Here is a 24502-nt window from a genome sequence, read left to right on the forward strand (position 1 = left end):
TTTAGTGGCGGTGATGTTTTATCTTCATTATGATCAGTATGTGTAATATTTATGTTCCCATTACCCACAGGACATAATATGACACACTCAGCACTCTCAGCACCATCACAGGTGTTGCTGATGCAGGCACTGCAGCTAATGTTTGCTTCCATGGAGCTGATTGCGCACATCAACAGTGTTTTATGCAGTATTATTGTGTCAACAAGCACTAGCTTTGATTTAAAACTTCAGCTAGGCTTTTACAGTTGTTTGTTCCGCTTGTGTAGCTTCAAGATGTTTCTTCCTTAAACCTTATGCAGAAGTGCTTCTAGCAGAAAACCTTGGTGTGTAGTATTTCCATCATTGTTCAAGCAGAGTGGGGTAGTCCTCTGTGCTATGACTCAGAAGAATTTCTTGTCTGTGCTGCTTGAACACGTGTCACACTTACAACACGAGCTCGTCCAGCAGCTTCCTGTAAACTGAACATGAACAATAAAGACACTTGTAGTATGTCCTTCAGTGTTTGCTCGGCTGATGCTGCCATATGTACAGAAGCTGTGCTGCACCCGACAACAAAAGCCCTGCCATGCGTCAGGATGCAGCGTCTATTATTCCCCCGACACTGCCCACTGCTCCATGAAACCTTGCAGGGGGTGACCCTTAACCTCTGGCAAGCAGCCAGACAAAGCAGCCAGACACTCCCCTCATGGGTTAACTTGTGGAGCACATATTGGGTGGATGAATCACTGAAAAAGTTATATTTACTGCCATACCTCAAAATATGTTTTTGGTTATATGTGCATTGCATGTCATCCCCTCTCTCTCCTACTTCCATCCTTAAACTTTCTTATATGTAATAAAGACAAAAAAAGAGGCAGAGCAAAAGAAGGGGGTGACTGTGGTGTAACTTTTTAAAAATTTTTTTTAACCTGCCCAAAAATACAAATATTTTTTAGAGTCCCCAAAATGACTTCTCCATTAATTAATTTTTATGATTTTAAAAAACAAAATCTTAGAGCTGAAAAATGCCTAAATTTGTCACTCTTGTTGTACATGCTGGTTATTGCCAATGTTTTGTTTTCAGCCAAATTTGACACGTGGAGACATGTAGAATAACGTGATTTTGATGAAATATCACCATTTTAAGCTTAGAATGGTTCTGGTTTTTTTTCTGACAGAAGCATTTGTCATAATTATGTTCAAGGACCATCAGAAATTTGACAACTCAATGATAGTTTCTGACTGTAATAAGGGGTGTATTTTTTGAGATTAACACCAAAAAATGGTGGTAAAATAATTACAAAATGCAGCCATATAAATCTGTATGCCTCTCCCCTAATCCTAAAAAATATTTGACATGCTTACCCCTTTTTGCAACACCCTCTCCCCTGTTAGAAATAACGAACAGTCCCTAACCAGGTCATAATCTCTTTATTTTTTTGCTCTTTGAGCTCAACAAACCGAGAGGAAGGATATGTATTTTTTTTATTTTGGGGTGAATTGTCCCTTTAATCGATCAATTATTACTATCCAATAATATAGCCTACTGCGATGAGCCATTCTGTATAATGACTTTTCCTTTTGCTATATACTGGGATACTCATACTTTTTACTCAAGTAAAATTTAGCATTCAGGACTTTGTAACTTTCTAAGAGTACTTTTTACACTGTAGTACTGCTACTTTTCACTTAAGTACACAATCTTGTGATTTCTGACACATCACACAGGTGTTTCAATGGATTGTGGTGATTTTCCACTTTAACCTGTGATACTTTCAGCCTTGAAGGCTGACAGGTGTCAGCGTGGTTACTGAAGCCACATCCCCCTGGAGAAAAACAGTCATCTGCTGGCGACAGACGGACCAGCCTCCTCTCACTGTGGAGCTCAAACCTGCAGCTTCACTCTCATCCAGAAACAGCCACTAACAGAGCAGCAGCACACAGGTGTCATGGACGGACAACTTTCTCACACATGCGCGACTCTATTTCAACCCATTTCTGCGTCTTTATATATATAAAAAACACAATTTATTCAGGTGAAGTGCGCGAATAAACTCTCGGTTATTATGGATCGACTGGATGAGTGGAGCTTCAAGTCCAAGAAAATGGATCTGGAGGAGGATTTCTACTTTGACTACGGAGCGGAGGAAATGACAGATTATCAAGACCCCAATGAACTTGTGGCTGCTTTGAAACAAAAGGAGGAAGAGGTTATTTTGGCAGCCCAGCTGGGAAACGCATTGCTCCTGGAAAACCGTCAGTTGAAAGAGAAGAGCGACAAACTTCATGAACAATACGCAGACAAGCTGGAGGTAAGACTGCTCTGCTTCTGCCCGCATAATGCTGAAATATGTGGTTTATGATGAAAGCTTTTCGGTGAAATGGGTTTTAAAATGTTTGACGACGTGGTTGCTGCTAATATTTGAAGCGGATGGGTCAAAATGTTTGTTGATTTAAAAAAAAGATTAAAAAACAAAACAAAACACTAAACAATAAGGCTACAGCTTGTGTCGTTACAGCTATTGTTTGACTGTAGAACAACTTTGGGAACAAATTGAATCCAGTACAGACGTTATACTACATACAGTATATCTCTGAGTGCCTGTTAATTTGGATTTTTCAACAATTATACAAACCATGGATTTAAAAAATCTCTTTATTCATATTGATGAATAAAAGCACACACAGTTGAAGGTTGTTATTTTATGTGCTAATGAAATCTTTAAATAAGCATCACACAGGATTTAGTGGCATCTAGCAATGAAGATTATCAAATTGCAACCAGCTAAAACGTCTCTCATGAGCACAGTGTGAACTGCTTAAGATTCCTCCGGTTTTCATTGTTTGGGAGGGTTTTATTTGGAGCTGCATTATCTGCTAAGGTCTCTTCCTTGCTAAAACAAACAGACCAGGCAATGTAAACCATTAAAAACACTCAATTAAGTTGTTAAACTATAAAAATCTGTGTTTTTTCAAAGCTGTTGCTGCAGACAGGCCACTAGCCCAGCACATGCTAATATCTGCTCCTTTTTTTTCTCATAATTTAAGATCCAGATGATCAGCAGGTTTTTATCAGAAGCCAAATTATCCAAAGAGGTCTCTTCCTCTCCAAAACAAACAGACACTGTGATTTTAAACTGTTGATTTGCTTAATAAAGTAGTTTCACATTAAACATCTGCATTTTTCTGACACTGTTCAGCTTGTTGCAGAGAGGCTGCTAACTACTAAACTGGAAAGCGTTTGGTTTGTTTATTCTGGGCTACTGTAGAAACATGGCAGACTCCTTGAACAAGGACCTCCCTAATGTCGATATAAACAGCTCATTTTAAGGTTATAAAACACAACGATTTTCAGGTGATTATAAACTAATGGAAATATACTCATTATATTATATTCCATCGTTGCTAATTTATTCCTTAAAAGCCTAAAAACTGAACTTTTAAGGCATAAACGTTATTACTGTGATTTTAAACAAGTGTCATGATAACATCTGTTTTATCTAATATGTTTTCATCTCACTGCAGTGATTTTTACTGCAGCAAAACATTTATAGTGAAATGAAAAAGCAACTTTAATTTGTTTTGCAATATTGATAATTTCTGTAATTAAAAATTGATACTTTGCACCCCAATATTGATATAATATTGGCATCCAAAATACTATGATACTATATTGTATTGATTTTTTTTCTCCCACCCCTATTAAATATTCAGTTGTAATAGTAGGGAACAACACATGACATCATAATGGATAAATACATTAGTGTGGTGAGAAATTGTGAAAAATTATAATTATACTTTATGATCTACAGCTGACTGTACAACATTTAATATACTCCAAAGTTCATGGTATATCAGAGTCAAACTTGACAACATGAACAGTAAGTCTATCAGAAATCCACAGGAAAGCATACATCAAGGCAAGGCTAAAACAGGGCTCAGCTAATCAACAGGTCTTTGTGACAAAAGGGACTCCAATTTAGGATAATTAACAATACAATCTGATTCAGTCTGCCCTAATCCCTTCAACACTTCAAAGACTCCCCTCGCAGATGAAAAGTTCAAGAAATAGACACATGGATCTGTTAATCAATGTAAAATAGTTTGTCTCATCGCAGAGTAGAAAAAAAATACAGAATCGGAATTTAATTAGTGAACATGAATGACAATAATACACTGAAAAACTATTAGGTAATGCAGTTTTTTTCTACAGGTCAAACTGTTGCTTTACTAATCTTTCCTAAATGTGATCAGGTTCATGCCTTTGTGCTCTCACTGTGTGTTTTTTTTTCTGTTGTGTTGTTTAGTGACCACAAAGTATCTCCACTAAAATGTTTCTCAGGTTACCTTATCACAAGTTGTGAAAGAAACTGGCAGCCTGCTGCTGAGGAATCAAACATGTGACACTAACTTCTTATGAGACATCAGCAGTCAACTTGTACATCTAATACAAGGACAGATCTGCAGTTTAAGTGTTAGCAGCGAGGCCCAAAGATTGACTTGGAGCCTCATAACACTCAAGCATGTGAAGCAGCTTGAAATGAATCAGTGATGAGCCCATAAATTTACTGCCAAACAACAGATCTACCAGCAATGCAGTGAGAGGAGGCATTTTTAAAATAGATTTCTGAACCATTACATACTAGTTTCCACATTATAATCCAGAATAAGACACACACACACACACACACACACACACACACACACACACACACACACACATATTTATATATGTATTTACATACTCAATATATTATACATATTTTACATTTTTTAAAATTATTTTTTACATACTGATTTAAAATGAAACATAATGTACTAATTTTAATTTTATATTTTAACCAATAAACACATTTAATTGGACTTTATATATATTTTTATTTTGTGTTATTCATATTTTGTATTATTTTTTTAAACTTATTTTTTATTTTCATATATTTCTTTGCACTTCTATAAGTCTCTATGCATTGGCATCACAGGAACTAAAAAAAGAATCATAATTTCTCCCTCAGGATCAATAAAGTATTTCTGATTCTAAAACCTATGCATAGTAAAAAAAACAGCTTTGTTGGATTGACTGAAATTATGACTCCTTGCACCCCTGTGTAGGAGCTGGAGCAGGGCAGGCATGAGCTGCGGCTGAAGCTGGAGGGCTGCCAGTCCCAGTGGGAGAGCCAGGTTGGGGACCTGGAGAGGGATGTAAGGGAGCTGAGCGCCCAGGTGGAGCGACTCACCCGGGCCCTCGGCGAGGCCGAGAGGGACAAGAGTCGAGCCCAGCTGGAGCACAGCGAGCACACACAGCGACTCAGGGAGCAGCTCAACACTGTGAGTCTCACACATGGCAGGTAGTTAGTGTGTGTGTTTGATGTTTTCCTGTCTGAGCTATAGACCTGATTCAAAGACACCTCCTGGCTGCGACAGGTAACCGAGCCTCTGTGAAACAAACACCTGAGCTGTGGATCCAGAGCTGCCGGCCTTCTCAGTCAGACTAGATGAGACGCGCTGTCACCTGATCCTCACACTGAAACTCAGTGTTCTCTGCAAACCGCCATCTGCATCAGTCCGATTTAGTCTAATCTACTCCACAGCAACACTGTTCACAGACTCAGAGCAAGACCGAGACAAAATGGTCTCTCGTACAATTTTCTATGAAAAGGGGAAGTTACATAGTCAGAAGCTATGAAACAAAGTTGTTGGCTTCAGGCAAATGATTGGTGCTGGTGTGGTGCAGAATGGAAACAATATGCAAACAAGGAGAGAAGTGAAAGTTAATGCCATGAAGTGATTCTGGATCCAGGACAGAGGGAGCAAAACGCAGAGAAAGTCTGGAAGATGCTGGTTGTACTTTATTAACTTCCAGTTGTGTGTGTTTTTCAATTTGATAACATTTTTTGTCACTTTTTTGGCAAAATAGGCCAAACATGCTCTTTATCAAGCTTCTTAAATGTGGACATTTTCTGCTTTTCTTTGTTATTATATAGTTTAAACTGAACAGTTTTGACTGTTGGTTGAACAAAAATAGATAACTGAAGGCTTAACTTTGGGCTTCATGAAATTGTCTCGTTGCATTTTTTGCTCTTTTCTGACATTTTATATATAAATCAATTGAGCAAGTCAGATTAGTTGATAATTGGACTGCATTTTCATTGCACATTTCTGGTCTTCAGTCCACTTAGAGCGCTTTTAATCTACATGTCTCATTCACCCATTCATACACACATTCATACACACATTCATACACTGGCGGCCAAGGCTTTTGTATAAGGTGCCTCCTGCTACTCAGCTCAAACACACTCACAACTGGAGCACTTTGGGGTTTAGTATTTTGCCTAAGGATACTGAGACACTGAGACCAGAGGACCTGAGTGTCGAACCACCCGTCATCTGATTTGAAGCCCCGAGTTTGGCATTTCTGTCATAGACGTCTTGTTTTTTGTTTTTATGTGACCATAAATGGACAAGAGGCTGGCGCTGTGGAGTAGTGAGGGCTGTATCTGACTATCGGCAGACAGCCACTCAAAGCACTTTGCCCTTTAATATGCGTAACTTGAAGTCTTAATAAAAGTTAAACGGGTGAGTTATATGAAAATTCACCACTGTATAGTTGTCATGAATGAGAAAAATAACTATAGAGATCACAATCATTTTTTGTACCACGCTATGAACATGTTAATTTCTGCTGTTAAGTTGGGTGTTTTAACATAGGCATCTGTAGAGACTGACTTGCTTCTGGAGCCAGCTTTATTACTTTATCAGACAGCAGCTATAGAGTGACAGGAAAGGGGAAAGAGGATGGGAATGACAGCAAAAGGCCACAGGTTGGAATCAAACCCAGGCCACTGCAAAGGACTCAGCCTATGGATGCTCGACTCACTAAGTTTGAGGTCGCCCCGACTCCTCTGCTGTGTTGGCTTAATTTTTCAGCCCCAGAGGTTTCTGTTTGGGTGCAGCCCTGCTTGAGAACATTATGATCTATTTAACCAGATCCAGGTTATTAAGTAACATAAAGTTAACCTTTAACAAAGTGCTCATGTACTTGCATTACGTAATGGCCAAGATATCTGGCAACATACTGCTGATTCAAACCATTATCAGCTTATACATTTATGATATTCAGTGTTCAGCGCTGAGAAAACACTAGGCGGAAAATCAAACCGGTGACATAATTTACAGCCTCTTATCAGCTAACATGGCGGCGCTGATTGGATCACACAGCTGGACAGCCTTGAGTGTTTTTCCAGCCTGAGAAAGTTGGGAATGTTTTGCTAAACATTACAGTCGTGACGTGTTGCGTTACAAACAGCCAGTTCCTTGTGTTGTGTCAGAATGAACAGCAAAACTGAGCTGGAAAAGTTAAAATGAATCCCAGCTATGATGAAAAACCCTCCCATGAGTCAAGGTCCGCAGAATAATAAGGAACTATGAATGTCTTTTCCCCTCTGTGTCCAGACTTAAGGACTTACTGAGGAGAGCAGACTCCCTGGAAGTTCAGGAAAACGTCAATTTAGATAAAAGGTGCTATCACGGTTTGGGCTGCTCAGGGAGAAGGAAGTGGAGAAAATGTCTTATTTGGCATCAGACATAGGCAGCTCTGGACTCTGCGTAGACAGATGAGAGGGCGAATGTGTTGAAGAAAGAAAGTGTGAAGAAGCTCCATGTGTGACGTGTCTCTACCAGACGTGGTAAACTGTGCTGTTGCTTCTGCTGTGGTGAGTCTGCGTTTCTGTGATTAAGTGTGTTTGTACTGGCACTCCCACTATTACACCTGGAACAGGGGATTTTGTTCTGTGTCCTGATGAGTGGTGGAAGAAGTATTTATTTACTCAAGTACTACTACCACACTATGAAAATACTGGTTTGAAAATGTTACTCAAGTAAAAGTAAGTGTAATCAGGAAAACGCACATTAAGTATTTAAAATAAAAGTACCCAATGCAGACAAATTTTTCAAAATTCAATTCTTTGAATCTTTTCAAAGATTTTTTTTTAAATGAGAAAAAACACCCCAAAACCTTATTATTTAAAACAAAGTCAAAATAAAAAAAAACAACAACCAAATTTAAAAAATAAAAAAAAAAAATGGGGAAAAAATCCCTAAAACTTAAAATTATTTTAAAAACTCCTCAAAATTATTAAAAGGAAACCCTACAAAACCTCAAAATTATATATATTAAATCCCAGGAAAAGGTCCAAAAACTCAAAATTATTACAAAATATAAAATGACTTGTTTATCAAAATAGTTGCCAATTACTTTTTTGACAATCAGCTAAATGATTAATCAACTACTCATTTCAGCTGTACTGGTAAAAACTGCTTGGTAATTTAATTTATCACAAACATCATATTTTATTAACTCTTCCTGTGTTTTTTATGCATCTTATTAAATCTCTATAAATCTTAATTTGTAAAGTAACTAAAGATGTCACATAAATGTACAATATTTCCCTCTGAAATGTAGTGGAGTAAAAGTATAAAGTAGCATGAACATAAAATACTCAGTAAAGTACAGGAACCTCAAATTCATACTCAAGTACTGTATTTGACCACTAGTCCTAATTTGGGCATTATTTTCTCAATTAATTAATTGATCGTTTGCTCTAAAAATGGTCGAAAATAGTGAAAAAATGCAGAAAATGTCTTGACTTAGAGTACAAAACTCTTTTGACTAAGTCTATATACTGAAGCTGGACAGGTTTTGGAGAGCTTGAAACACAATATTCTACTTGTGAGAGTGTAACCAGAGCATGACAGGAATCTGGAGGAGTGTGTCCTTATGTTGCACCACAGAAACCTGAGAGAGTTCATCACTGTTACCAGTAAAGGAAAGCCCTGATGTGAGAGGAAAGATTTGCACTGACTCTCCATCCTGGTGCGTTTGAGGAAGTGTCTGCATAAAAACAATCTTGACGTGTGCCAGATTGTCACATGGTTCAGTGCTGACTGTTTGGACAGCAGCTGAGGAAAGTAGGTGTTAAAATACGAGGCAGTGTTGACTAGTGTCAGGGTGTTTTTCTTCTGATTACATTACAAATGTTAGCATTCCTGCAACTGACACACAGCATGAGAACACTAAAGTCAAGCATTAATGAGTTTGTCTTGTGTCTGCTGCAAGTCTTTGTTCATTTATCACTTGACTCAGTGAATATTTAACAAGGAAATACATAAAATCAGATTCTGAGGAGCCAGTGTGATGGTATTTACTTTGAAGGAAAGAAAGAATCTGAGATTTTTTTGGTTTAGTTTGACTTTGTGCTAGAAAATGTTTGACAGTGTGATAGAAATGCCAGACTGGAAGGGTAATATGACCAATGAACAATAAGCCTGAAATGCTGGTATTGTACACTGTGATTCCTGGGCAAATAAATCAATAACATATCTTAAAGGTTAGTTCAGATATTTGGTTTGGACCTGTGTCAAGATAAATTAAGTATAACCATTAGTCATTCATCAGTTTCGGTTGTCATATTTATGTTTACACTAGCCGGTGAATGAAAAGGTGTGATATGAGAGTCAGCAAAACAATAACAAACAACCACGAGCAAGTTTATTAGGTACACTTTGCTTAAACTGATGCAGTCCAATACAACCAACCTGCAATTAATTCTACATTTATAAAGGTTATAATGTTCATATTTTGGCTGTTTTAAAGAGGTTTTGATTCAACTTTTTGTGTTGCCAACACATAATTTTAACACATTTCGGGCCCATCACCACATAATGCATTGATGGGTTGAAGTTTGGTCCATTTCACACATTTCTATGAGAGCAAGCTGGTTAAACACGCAGTTGTGTCTTATACTTGTAGAGCTGAAACATTTATCAACTTACTGATTTGTTGGCCGACAGTAACATAATTGGTTTTGATTATAGACTAATTGTTGCAGTAAATTCTTTTTATTCTCTTTATGCCAGCTTCTCAGATGTAAGGATTTGATGCTATTTTGGTGTAATATGATAGTAAACTGAACATCAAAGGAATAGCAAATATTAGCCATTTTTTGCTTAAAAATAATTATTTGATTATTGAAAAATTAGAAAGAATAGTTGCGGCTTTGTCTGCAGATAATGGGGATCCTAATAAATGAAATGACCATTCAATAAAATAATAGTGTTTTTTTATTTATTGTTATTAGATTTCATGGTGGATTCATTTTAACCTAAATATTTGGTCCACCACTTTTTTTAACAATAAGGGTAAAGTAGTGTAAATCAGATAGCTGATGATTTGTCCATTCTGTGTCTTTTATAACGGACAAAAACACCTGACCTTTTTTACCTCCTGCTTTCCTTCCGGTGTTACACGATCGTCCTCACTGGGCGTGGATCACAGTGTTTTATTGGGCGTCTGTGACGAATCCCTCACTGTGAGATTTCCGTTATTGTAAGAGGAGATGCCTGAATTGAGGCGAGCCCCTGTGACCTTTGCTCCCTCTGCCAGCATCACGCAGCTCACAGACAAAAAAGGAAAAGACAGTATACATTTAGGAGAGATATAAATCTTTCATTTGCTCCTTTGATGTCGCCCCTCATACCCAAACATCCCATCATCCCAGGGGAGAGCCATCTTTTCTGTGAGCTCCCTGAGGGGCTCGGCTGTCGCTGGGGTGGTCAGCTGTTAGATACCTCGGCGTTTGGATCACTGAGGGCCTGAGGCTTGGGGGGCCATGTGAGGGGGGTAATATCTTTGTGTCTCTACCAAATGGAGCGTCCTCCTTCCACTCCTGTTTTGGTGATTCTCAGTGGGTCGTTGCCTCTATTGTGGAGAAGGGGCCCATGTTGACGAAAGGAGGCAGCCGTAATGACAACTCACAGACACAAATGTTCATCTTTAAGCCCCCCCTTCTGCTCCTCATAGTGTGTCTGCATGCCATGTTTTGTTTTTGTCCATCGGTGCCGGCTTTGCTCTTGTCAGACACAAACACTTCCCACTAATTTTAGCCCTCAAGCCTACCTCACTTCCTCCGTACACTCTTACGCACACGTACACACAGGCTGTCCCCCTCCGCTTCACTCTCAAGTTTACCCTCCGCCACATTGTTGTCTAATGTGGCATGATGATGTCACAGACAAGACCAAGATGCCCTCTGCTCCATCTGCCGCAGAGGCCAGTCTTTCATCTTGTATTATGTGGTGGTGATGGGACCTGACAGGGGCCCGCCGAACTGCTGAGTAAGGGGAACTTAGGGTCCCAGACCAGGAGGAGGGGACTGGGGGGGGGGGCGACGGTTTGGTTCACCGAGGCTCTTTTTTTTTATGGTTGAAAAGTGTTGAGAAAGTATCTGCTTTCCACATAAACAAGTACAACCATGACGAAAAATGATTTTAACAACATTATGTGATTTGTCAATGATTGACTCATCTTTTATGTTCTGTTAATGCATGAGTGATCACAGGAGTGTGTTGCTTTTTGTTTGTTTGTTTCCGGCCATTCTTGCTTGGGAACGTGGACTTTTTCAAGATTATTTTCGAGACATACTGGCCCGTATTGGACATTTTGACAGTTGAAATGTAGACAGGAAACAAGGCCCAACAATCATGTTGAATGCGTCTTTTTTCTCATAAAACATTTGCAAAACTATTTTTATGCCTGCATGCCAACGACAGCCGTGACCGGAGGTATTCTGTTTTAATGTTGTCTCATTCTTGTGAATGCAATATCTCAAGAACGCTTTGAGGAACTAGACTAAACTTAACAATGAACCTGATTAGACTTTGTAGTCAAAGGTCAAAGGTCACTGTGATCTCACAAAACATGTTACTGGCCATAACTCAAGAATTCATATTATCACAAATGTCCCCCAAATGTCTATTAGAATAAAATGATGAAGTGATTTGAAATCCAAAAGGTCAAAGGTCAGCTTCACGCTGACCTCATAATGTTCTGCAAAAACACTTTTCTGGCCATCATATAACGTCTCAACCACTGGCTGCCCACCTTGAGACTGTGCTGGTTGTATAGATCTTCTTCGCTGCTGGATGTTTGTGAGAATCATATGGATGTTTCTTTGCAGTAACATCCATACTTGAAGCATTGTCTACTGTCTTGACTGCATATGAGTCTGAACAGACACAGACGTAAACTGCAACTTGACGGATTCACGGAGGCATATATAACCTCAAGGTGGTAATAGAGGGTCCATTGCCTCATTTCTTGCCCTTTCAGCTGTCAATCAGTAACACCATCAGCAAGACTGTGCAACACGTCACTCCGTGCTCTTAATTGCGATTCAAACAAATGGGGATCCACTTGTGAAGATGGTGCACCATGTGAGCTCACCAGGTAGAGCATGTACTGCTAAGGCCAAGTCCTTACTGCAGCAGCACAGATTCGAGTCCGGCCCGCACCATTTGCTGCATGTCATTCCCTCTGCCTTTTCTGTCTCTCTTGATCTAAATAAAGCTGGTTATTATAAATAATATTCGGAAAAACAAATCTACTTGGTACCTTTCAAAAATGTGCCAGTATGTACGTGCAACCTTTATCACAAGTTATGACAAGTTATTTGTGGACGTAAGTTATGAGTTCAACAGTTTTTTCCCTCCTTCAAATAGTTTTATATGAAGGATTTTAGAAGCCTAAAAGAGGTGATAATAACTTTATTTTAAGCAAAGATGAGAAAAAAGTGGACAAAATTAACTTTCTTAGTCTTTTAATCACCTTGTGGCCCCTCGGATATTATCTTTAGCCCACACTGGGGGTCACTGGGTTTCCAAACTGGGAATATTGTAAACATGAGCAGTTCTTCTGAAGGCAGTAAAGAAAACTCATTTTCCCTGCGCTGCACAGCCTGCAGCAAAAACCATACCAAACACATGTTCAGATTTAGTCACCTAATCCCAACCTTTCAGTCAGATATCATTTTGTGCTTCTTCTCATCTGGCTCTAGATTACAGGATTTAGAGCCCTCCTGCTTTATATTTGGTTATTTTTCGGATCTCTGAAAGCTCATCCCTAAGGCAAACTTTGTTTTGGAGTTTCAAGTTGACACATGCCAGTGTATGACTCCACTTGTATTGGTTATGCTGAGTGAACTTTTTCTGTGCTTAAATCTCTCTTCCTGTCTAAAAGTAAAAACAAAAAATGCACAAAGAAGGCTGTCCTGCAAATTCAAAAGCGAAATATCTCTTTCCTTTCACTCCATTTGTGAATCTCCGGTGTCTGTGTTTTCTCTCTGGTGTGTGTTTATGTATGTAGGCGATGGAGGTGGAGAGAGCCATGTCCAGTGAGCTGCAGGCTCTGAAACAGGAGCTCCAACAAAAAGGAAGCAATAACAGGCCGCAGGATGAGGAGCTGATCAGTGCCATGAAAGAGCAGGTAACTACCATGCACTCGACATCTAAATGCTGCAACCAAACCAAAGCTAATCCTAAAGGATGGTGATGAACATTTCTAGTTTTGAAAGCGTCATGTACTCACACGGACAGGATGACCAGAACACAGTGCATGTGTGTGTGTGTGTGGTTACATATTGTATTTCTTGTCAAAAGTGTTGATTGTGTTACCAGCTGCTGGTACATCTTTGCACATCATTGTTATGCCCACTTTGGTTTAGAGTTTTTGTGATTTTAAGTTTCAAAAATTAAAAATTCCCAGTACATAAAGAATATGATAGAACACAAGACAAAATTACAGTAAAACATTGAAGAACAGGCGACAGAAATAATCTTGGCTCACAAAGAAAACCAAAAGACATATATTAAGACAACTAAGTTAAAAGAAAATACAGAATAAATAAAACAAAAATGGGGCATTTGATTCCCTATTATATTTCTTTTTTTATACAATTAAAAAAATGAGACTCAACTTCACAGAACTCCCCTTGGTAAATATTAGTCCTTTTCTTTACAGATTCAAAAGAGAATCTGTAAAGAAGAAGAAGAGAATAATCTGTCATTAATCTGAACCCTTCTGCAAAATCAGGCTTTAAGCAATATTTTGGCTTCAGCTATTCAGCTTTGCATCATACAGTGTGGTTAGCAGATGAAAATAAACTGTGGTAAACTTCTCTCCATCTTACCAGCGCCCAGATCTTCCTGCTCATCTCTCAGCTCAAATCGATTTTCGCTGGTTTCGGGGCTGTTATTTTCATATATGCAAAACAAAAAGAATACAGAAGCAGATTGAAAAAGAGGCCTGCCCCTCTCCCCCTCTCTGAAAGGCACATCAAAGTCAGATCAAACTGTACAAATGCAGTGCTGATCAAATATAATCCAAGATTCTGTTACTGTAATGTCTATTTTTCACCTTAAATGTCTTCAACAACATATTTTAGTGCACTGTTTGGCTATTGTATGAGAGTTTGTGAACAGAAAGTGGGCACTATACTGTTTATGGTATTGTTACAAAAAAAAAAAATAGGCTGAAAAAACTGAGTTCAAACAGTAAAACTAAGAAATGCTGATGAAATATGAACCAAGATTATGTTACTGTGTTGCCAATTTCTTGCCTCAAATGAACATATTTTAGCTGTTTGACTGTAATATGAGGTCCTTTGTTATCAGCCAGCTGCCAAATTGTTTCCTGTCTCAAAATGGCCAAACTTTCATTATATCTGCTGCAGCGAAGTGCATTCTGGTAGTTGTAGGTTTTCTGTGTCTTGATTAGCTCTTTTCTATTTCTTTCTCTTGTCATTATATACACATTTCAAATGTTTATGCATCTTTCTACTACATGGACAGCCTAGTATTGTGAGAAAACAATCTTTCCAGCAGTAAAATACTTGTTTAACTGACTCTTCCAAAGAAGGAGAACAGTCCCTCAAAAACCAGCCATTGTAAATCTAAATTTCTGTTTGTATGTACCTGGTGGTAGAGGAAAGACAGGCAGAGAGACTCTGGAAATCGTTTATGCAGCCACACTTTCATACTTTTGGTTTTTCACTTCTAAAACAGAAAAACAAAGGTACATTCCTGCAATAAATGAAGGAAAGTACCTGCTTATTTCTTTCAAATATTCTTGGCGCATCTCGAGCTGTCACATATTTCAACATCGGTGGATTGAGATGGTGTGATGCAAGAGTAAAGTGGGAGTTAGTGAGAGTTTTATTTTATGGGAAGAAACAACTTTTTATCATACTGAAGACCTGTGTTTGTGCGTTCTCAGGTGCTGCGTCTCACCCAGAAGGAGCAGGCGCTGGAGGAGCGTTTGGAAAGTGTGTGTCAAGAAAACACTGAACTGAGGGCGAGTTTGGCCTCTTTACACACACGCCTGACTCTGCATGATCAACTCAACCAGCAGCACAGCCAGCAGGTACATATACAAACACAGGCAGGCACACACAGAGACGGGGCAACACAAAATGGCTCAGTGTGGGCAGAGTATGAATGAAAGAGCCTTCAATAACAAAAGGATTTTCTGCTCCCAACCCAGTGGCCTGGGTTTCGGCGGGATTGTGGAGAGCATTGCTAAACAATCACCTCATCCCCGTCATTGTAACTTTCACTCGCAGTTCTGGATTCCACTCATGTTCGTCTAGTTTCATGTTGGGCCGCAGGCTGGAATCTGGCATGTCAGGATTTCTCTCACACTGAACGTTAGTCGAAACAAGTCTCTCATGACGGCTTTTTAATAAGCACACGTGGCCTTGGGTAAAAACACCCTTGTTTTATAATTTTTATCTCTGTGTTTAGCATCATTACAATCTGATGATTCATAATGTTGTTTTATTTTCATCGCAATCATTTGTTGTACTTGATAACTTCAGATTCAGGGTTTTCCTGCTGTGTTTGTCTCAAAAATCAGGTGTGTGTCCGCTCCTTGTGTTTTCAGCTAGCTGAGGCATGGCAGGAGGTCGAGGCGGCAAGGGGTCGCTCACAGCAGCTGCAGGCCCAGGTGGAGGAGCTCCAGGAGGAGGTGTCCCTGCAGGAAGGCAGGAGCCACGGAGATGCCTCCCTGCTGTCAGAGCTGGAGAGCAGCCTGGAGACCGCAGGGCTGGGAGTCAGCAAAGAAGAGGTACTAAAGCAGATTACTCACCATAGCTGTCGATTTCAGGTGGAATGCAGTGGACACGTGTCCCTCATCATTAGAATACAGCAAATTTAGTGTTTGACACTTCTTCACTTCTACTTTCTTTGTAAGTAAAAGTGTATAATATACACGCGCACACGAACACACAATGATAAAAATAAATCCGACAACCTTACGTCTGACTTTAGTGTTTTAAAACATCAAGACAAAACAAGAAAGATTTGGCCGAGATCTCGTCATTGAAATAGAAAAAAAGAGTATATGCTCTATTTTTCTTACAGTAAACAAATCTGTTGAAAAGACAAAAACAAACTATTTTTTTTCCAACTAACAGAATTGCCTGTGTAGCCAAATACTGATTAGCTTATCCCTTTGCTCCATAGAGCTCCATTGTCCAAAATAACTAAAAACACATCAGTGAGCCACACTGCTGCACAGGATGACATGTTTCCTCATTATAATGAACATGGGCAGAAGCGACCTCTGGTTCACTTGGTGGAGTTTGTGTCCCCTGTAGACTGAGTCCTTGCAGCGGTCCAGGTTTGATTCCAACCTGTGGCCCTTTTACAGTAATATTCAGTAGTGAGCCAAATTAGTATTTACCCGCAGCTGAATGTGGTCCTATCAAATACAGTTTCCTTAAAATATTGCAAGATGAATGTGTAAAACTATCAAAAATACATTTCTAAACTTTCAGAATTACACTAACTTTATAACTTCCAGAAACATCAAATAATGTTGTGTGAAACAAGTTGTGAGTAATACGACGGTTCTGAGATACTGTAGGGGGAAAAGAAGAGAGAAATTGTTGTAGCTGGGAAGCTTGAATTGCATTTATGAGCTATTGGATCCCAAATCGTCCTCAGTCAGTCAGTCTCATTTTGTAATCAAGACAAAAAACAGCAAAGAGGAACTTCACCTTGACTTTATACATCAAACTATATTTACAGGTCTAGGAAAATACTACTATTAACTTTCTTTCAATTTATTCTCCAGGATATGTGCTACCTATATATCAATATCATGATAAGAAATTATATATACACGGATATATTTACACTCATAGCAATATGTGGCAGTGCATGGGAAAATAGTTCACATTCTTCTTTCAAGAGTTGCAATAAATAACAAATAACACAACCAGCCTGGTCTGTAAGGCAGACTGTAACTGGCAGAAACACAAGAATAATTTAGTTTGAACACTGACTTTATCTCCGCACTGTGGTCGGCAAGTGTTAGTTTTGGGCTCATTCTATTGTGGTCCTGTCCACAACGATTCATGTATGTTTTTAGGGGAAATTGTTTTCCTGTGATGACTGAATTAAAAAAATCTTCTGGTTCTCACTCTCTGGGTGTCTACTGTTATTGTTTGGTTCCAGCAGGAAAATATGATGTTTAACTGCACTCATGAGTCACATTTCCTGTTTGTCAAAGCTACATTGTTGGAGAGTTTCCATATTTTACAGGTTTCAACACACGTTTACACCTGTATCTGTAAATATATCATAGAGTTTATGTCAGATATCTCTGTGAGCTATGGTGAGATCACTATCATCATGTGATATATTTAACTCAGGGAAGTTAAATAAAGCGATGACGTAATGCTGCCACCTCCCAGTGTATAAATAGTTGCTGTCACTTAATATTTGATGTGTGTAAAGAAGTGACTCACTGAAAGAAAAGAGCGAAAGAAATACTGTGTCTTTGACCTAGTTTTTGGAAACTTTAACTCCATCAATGCGGGCCACCTATACAGTAGTAGCCCCCAAGCTATAAAAATTGCATTGTGAGAGTAACACAAAACTGTCCTTGAAAACACATAGTTAAAGAGACAGTTTACTCCCAAAATCAAAAATACATATTTTTCCTTTCAGATAACGCTAGAAATGGGCTCCATCCTTCAGTTGCTGCTGCCACTGACCCAGAAACTGAACATCTCAGGAAGGTCGGAGGCCGTGGATCAACAGGAGGACCTGCAGGCCATGCTGCATCAGCTGAAGGGAGTAGCCCAAACCCTGGCACAGTCATCCAGCCCACAGGTGAGACAGGATGAGAGAGCGGCGTAGAGAGGAAATGCAAAACAAAAGACTGACCTATTTGTTTGAAATCAAAGGAGGACGAGAACATTACTCTGTGGCTTTCATGCCCTGTACGTTTGAATGATGTATGAATATTGTATTAATATGTGGCGTATATGTGAAAAACTCCCAGCTCTAAAGTTTATTTGTGTCCTTTGTGTGTTCCGATGTAAATGAATAGTTGCGCATTTTCGTGCTCCTCAGATGGTCCCACTTCCCAGTTGGAAAGTCGTTCTTCCAACTTCTGTATGCTAATGAACGTTTAAGCTTTGATACTGCATAGAAGATGTGTTTTTTTTTTATTGCTCAGAGTGTTAAAACAACACGTTATTAGCTGTTTCAAATATTTAACCACTGAAATATTGCTTTACCTGCACTGCACTGTTCGAGTTGTTGTTCCAGCTGGAGGGGCGTTCATATAAATTCCACCAGTCAGAAACTCTTTTTTTTTTCCGCTTATTCTGACACCAGGTAATTGTGTTATTAGTTTTCTAGAAGGGTAAAAACAGAGGTGCAAATTTGCCTCTTCACATACCACATTTATTCACAGTTAGCCCATCTACCCCCTAGTGGCTGGTCACCATAGTGTTGTCAGAGTAAACCAAAGTGTGTCCTTGTTTTTGCAATGGATTCCAATGAATTGTGGCAATTGATAGCTGCATTGCTGAGCCTCTGTTGCCACAGGCAAAAGTATACAATTGTCCAGTTGTGTCTCATTGCATTAAACAGGCATTTATCCTGTAACTAAATATTCCTGCCCGTCCCCTTTCTCCCTCTGAGCACCTTGCAAATAGGCCAACATTACAGAAGCTCCATTTTGGTGTAAATCTCTGTGAAATGCATGAATGACACCTGATCTCTTTGTTAATGTCTCTGTCCCAGGAGCTGAATTGGGCTTTTGTCCACAGGATGGGCGATCAGTGTGGGAATCCAAGCGCAGCTCAGGAGCTGAGAGATCAGGTAACCCAGTGATGAACAGACAAGACTGTCAGGGATGAGCAGCATACATAGCTGTCCATTATTTTAGGATTTGGCTGTTGCAGTACTGACCTTGCTGCTGTCACTATACAGTTGATTATTTTGTTTCAAAAGGACAGCTTGGTGCCAGCTTCCCTTGGTATAGATTAAATACTTAAGTGCATGACGTACAAGTTTTTTTTTCCAGATTTAAATATGATCACATTTTTGGGTTCAATAAACCCTCAAGCACAAACACTATTAAATTCTCCCTCTAAAATTTCCTGGTATTGAAGTTAAGAGGGATAGAAACTTTAAAGAGTAATACAATTGGAATTTCAAAGGAAAAATTTCACATTGTTGTAAGTCTTTGGGAAGCAGAAACAGAAGTGCCACAATGTCTTCACTGTGTAAGCAGATGACAGATAGATAGATACAGTAGATCGATAGACTACCAGTTAAACATAGTTCTTTTCTTCCTCCTGCAGAGCGTGCAGCTGCAGCAGGAAAACGCCGAGCTGAAGCAGAAGCTGCAGAGCGTACAGGAACAGGCTGAAGTCGTACAGCAGGCCATCAGAGACCGAGATGAAGCCATAGCCAAGTGAGAAGTTTATTTGTTCTCATTGCAAATTACAACTAATCTATTATATTCTGTTGCAACATTTGTTTGTTTTACAGGACAACTACTGTATGTGCTAAAATAGTTTTGCAAATTTTGGTTTGAATATTCAGAAAAAAAATCTATGAATTAACATCAGGGAATGCATGTTTTGCAAAACAAAAGGATAGACATAATTCATTGGTTTAATTTAGAAAGGTACTCTTGCAGGTACTGTTATGACTAAAGAGGTTTCATCTTTTCTTGGTAGGAAAAACCTGATGGAGGCCGAGTTGGTGAGAAGTAAAAATGACATGATGTCTCTGAACAACCAGTTATTAGAAGCCATCCAACGCAAACTGGAGCTGTCCCAGGAACTGGAGGCCTGGCAGGTGAGATTTATTTCCTTTGTATCTGTCAAGCTTTTGGTCCATCTCATCCACTCAATGGTGTCCTAAAGCTCCTCAAACCATCTTTCATGCTGTCTCTTTGACACAAACTGCCAATTAGAATCAGAGTCCGCAAGCTAATCTCCTGCTTTATGAATTTCTTTATCAATACATTGAATTAACACCTTTAAGATCTGCATCATAACTGATAAAATAACACCATTTGAGGTATGCTGCCCTCATTTTTACTGATAATTTGACAAGACAGAAGATGAATGTAACTCAGTTTGAGGTTAAGGACAGACGCAGCCGTGTCTCTTTCAGCTCTGTGAGTTTGGGGGAATATGAGCAGCAGGTGTTTCTGTCTGTGAGTCCGTCTGCTGCTGAGTCACTGTGCCAAGCAGAGCCATCTGCCGGAGGGTCCCATCTCCAGCGTATTGGTGAAGATAATGAGATAATATTTTGATGTGGAGAAATCGCATTTGTTAGATGAAAGCAGAATTATGTAATTTTCCTCAATGATAATAGAAATTATCTGTTAAAATACTCATTTTGATTTCTAATACCAAATGCACATGATAGATAAAAGAGATTTTCTAACACAAATATCTTGTATGTGCAGATACAGTATGATATCAACTCGTCTACAAATTCAAACCCTTATTTAAAAACTATGAAAACAAATGAACAGAATTCTTTACAAGCCTTATTAAAATCAGATACCCTGAGCAGAATAGTTAATAGAAACAGAAAACAGTGCAATCAGGCAGCACTCAAAGAAAGCAGGACACTAACAAACAATAATATGATTTGTTTTATTTATAAAGCTTTGTGGCCATTCACCCTTTTTTTGCATTTTATTCTTGTAAATCCCCTCGTAAAACCTGCTTCATATGCATAAACAGCTCATTCTTATTTTCAGGTAATTACACGCTGAACAAAACATACTTATCATTATATTCCATTCATGCCAATATATCCCTCTAAATCCTGCACACTGGACCTTTTAAACTATAAAATCATGTTGATTACTGGTTATCAAAAGAAATGCAGACGGCATCAATGATTGAAAAAAACTAGGTCACCGCAACAATAACGGCAAATTGTTGAGACCCAAGCAGTGTTTAAATCTGATACAGTCAGATGACTGTGTTGTATGTGGTGAGTTTGAATGATATGAGGGCAGTGTCCACATGTTGTTCTTGCCTGACATGAGACGCCAGACTGAGTCTCTGCTCCTCATGTTTCCTGCTCATTTCCTCTTCCTCCCCACCTTTCCTCAGGACGACATCCAGATCATCATCAACCAGCAGCTCAGGTCCCAGCAGCAGTCGGAGCATCCTCAGAAGAAGCCCAACACCAATGGCATGTCCTTCTTCCGCAGACCCAGCAGGACAGCCTCCACCTGGACCCGCCAGCCTTCCTCCACCTCCTCCTCCACCTGGAGTTCAGACACTAATCAGAACAAAACCCAGTCTCCCTGGAGGGATTGGTTAAGACGGGGGAAAGGGGCAAATAATGGACAGTGAGTGCTACCTCCTGAAAGCTGAGGAGAGGTCTGAGGGAAGTCACAAGTGCTGCTTCCCGCATGTCACGTATGGTGAAAAGAAGCCATAAAGACACTTTTAATTCAGTGATGAACAACAGAGCCGCAGCGGACAAAGGCTTGTTAAACGGGCACATACTTCTACACATTTCACTGACAGGCTGAGCCTTTCTAAAATCTCAACTGTGACAACCTGAAACACTAATTTTCTCACACATTTACATGAGGAGGTTTGCTTGAGACTGTAAATATTGTGCCTTATTTTGTAACATTGTGAATGTCTTTATGTCTCAGACTTTCTGTGATACACGTGGTAGGTGTAGATCAGTGGATTTATTTCCGATTATTTAATGTTACAGATCAAAGAGAGAGAGAGAGAAAGAAGTATGGTCAGGAAATAAGAATCAAATAATTCATTTGTAAAATTGTACTGAATTGTCTTCACACACCACATTTGATGTGAGAAGTTACATTTTTTACTGTTAGTTTTGCTCAAAAGCTAAATGTGTAAAAATGTTAATTGTAAAAGACACACTGAAAACATGTAGACTAGCTGTTATTTTTTATAATTTTTGCTCTTGTCTTTTTTTGTTTTCTCTGAATGATGACTTGGTGCGGTATGAGCGCATGTACTATGTGTATGTTCAGTGTTCAATATTAAAGCTGCTCAGTACAAACTGGGTTATTTTCTAAGCTGTCTAGAGGTCCACATCTGGAATGACTGCTGGATCCTTTCAGAAAACATCAAATAATCCTTTCAGGTTTCTTAGTACTTGTGTTCAGATTATTGAAAAACTGAAAAGAGGAGAATCGGGCAGCTGATACACATCTGGACAAGATAAGTGCTTGGCCTCTAACAAGACATGTCTTCAGATGATGTAAGAAAACCACTCAGTTCAAAGGAACAATCGTTCACTCAAGGTCGCTTATATCTAGAGAAGCACTTGTGTATCACTCTTTATAGTCTTCCCCTACTTTATCTTATAAGAGACTTTGATCAGCTCAAAGAGAAAAGGAGCAGGGGCAATCTTCTACTTATATTTAGGTGTAATTTAAGTGCTTACAGTGATGTTGATAATATGTGATATATGATGCATACAATACAAAGCTATTAAAATTATAAATATTGACATATTTATTCATTTGCTGAGGATTTGTGGGTAACAACCTGTTTTCAAAGATGTGTACTATAAATGAAATATTTGTTTTTTTATACAAATGGGATGAATTATCTTGTAAGACACGTTACTGTGTATTTTAGGACAGATTAAAAGTTGTGGGGAAAAATAACAAAAAAAAAAAGAATGAAAATGAAAAAATGATTAAAGGAGGAGCATATATTAAAATTCAAACGACACAAGACTATTCAAGTAAAAAAATGGAGCTAAGGTCACAGATTGAGCATGATAAGTTTATTTTTGCTGCACATTTCAGCGAAACAAACAAACTTTCCAAAAGGACGTTTAAATGCATTTGAAAACTTAATTAAAGAGAGATTAGTTGGAGAGTAGGAGTTGTGCAGCTGCTCCTCCCAAGGTTTTTTCATTTTTTCCCTGTTAAAAGGGTTTTTTGGGTCTTTTTGATTTGAAGTGAAGGTCCAATGACAGATGGCGTCATATGCTATGCAGATTTCAAAACCCTTGAGGCAAGTTGTTATTTGGGATATTATATTATATGAATCAAATGAACTTGAATTACGTAACATTTAACTATTATCATTGGATCCTCATTTCAGCTTTTAATCAACCACTTGTTTTATTGATGTGACGTATTAGCCTACTGTATATATTTGTTTATTTTTTCACTTAACCATAATCTCCAAACATTTAGGCCATTTCATCCAAGTCTTTGTCCAAATACAAACTCTCAATAAATACAGGAGAGGACCACACATCAAAACCTAAGACAAATCTGCAAAACTCAGACAACTGCCCACGGTTTGACAGTGAGAGACCCCGTCAGAGCTGCAGCCTGCTGCTGCCCTCTGGTGACTGTCAGCACACATCAGCAAAAAACCACAGAATAAGCAGATAAAGCTGCAAGTCAACTGACCTCATGCAGCAAGTTCATTCTCACATTAAAGATAAAAAACGAAAGACATGTTTTCAAAAAATGACACTTACGGAACTCTGAATATAAGTAATAGAACAGTATTATTATTATTATATTCATCATTTGTTATTATTTTTGTTAAAATAATTTTTTACTAAATTTAAGTATTTATTGATTTTAACAAGGCCTAGAGTGCATAAGATAAAACTGTTGTTTTCCCAGTGGGGAAATTTGTTTGTTGACAGCAACAGTCTGCCAACAAATAAATAAATAAAGTTTATGAAATGAATAACAAAAGGAAAAACTAAAATAATAAAAAAGGTGAAAAATAAAATAAGATAAAGACATAGGGATATGAAGGACATACAACTTTAAATGGCTTTATTTTTTATTTATTTAAAATCCTATTTGAACCCAAAAACCTGCTGGTGGGTTTGAAAAGCATTTTTTATTTACCAAATGCCAAAATCAGACCATTTATCATGGCCAGAAACTGTAAAAACTGAAGTTATAGTTGCTGTTTGTTTAGACAGTAAGTCTTATTCTCATGCTGTTTTTGTTGCATTGGCTTCAATACTTACATTTGGTGTGGATGTAAACATGGATATGCATGCATAATACTATACATGCATCATATGTTTATCTCACATCATATTAATATTTTTTCTATAACTTATGTCTTATGTTTGCCATAAGTATTGGCTGTCATGATAAATGTCTGTTTTCATATGTGTGTTCATAAGCATATAGATTTACAATGAAGGAGTAAGGAGATAAGATATAAAAGGTAAACTCAATTACAAAATTATTTAAAATATTTAAAATAAAAATCACCATTAAAAAAAGCAAAAATGCAGACGCAGAGAGACGCAAAGATAAAAAGATTATTTTAAATGACATAAAGTCCAGTTTAAAAATAGGTTTGCAGTCACTGGA

General features: G+C 38.5%; 1 protein-coding gene across 1 annotated transcript; it reads left to right on the forward strand.

Moving 5' to 3' along the window:
• Positions 1–1780: 1780 nt before the first annotated feature.
• On the forward strand, positions 1781–22648 carry LOC121942752 (uncharacterized). The gene is made up of 10 exons (XM_042485996.2): positions 1781–2291; positions 5089–5304; positions 13175–13294; positions 15083–15229; positions 15749–15931; positions 17821–17985; positions 18907–18984; positions 19470–19582; positions 19851–19971; positions 21252–22648. Exons 1-10 carry the CDS (start codon positions 2046–2048, stop codon positions 21495–21497), a joined length of 1635 nt encoding a protein of 544 aa, XP_042341930.2. The 5' UTR covers positions 1781–2045; the 3' UTR covers positions 21498–22648.
• The last annotated feature ends 1854 nt before the right edge of the window (positions 22649–24502 follow it).

Source organism: Plectropomus leopardus, chromosome 6, assembly GCF_026936395.1.
Source record: "Plectropomus leopardus strain MGB_pleo_1.0 chromosome 6, ASM2693639v1, whole genome shotgun sequence".
Taxonomy (NCBI): Eukaryota; Metazoa; Chordata; class Actinopteri; order Perciformes; family Serranidae; genus Plectropomus; species Plectropomus leopardus.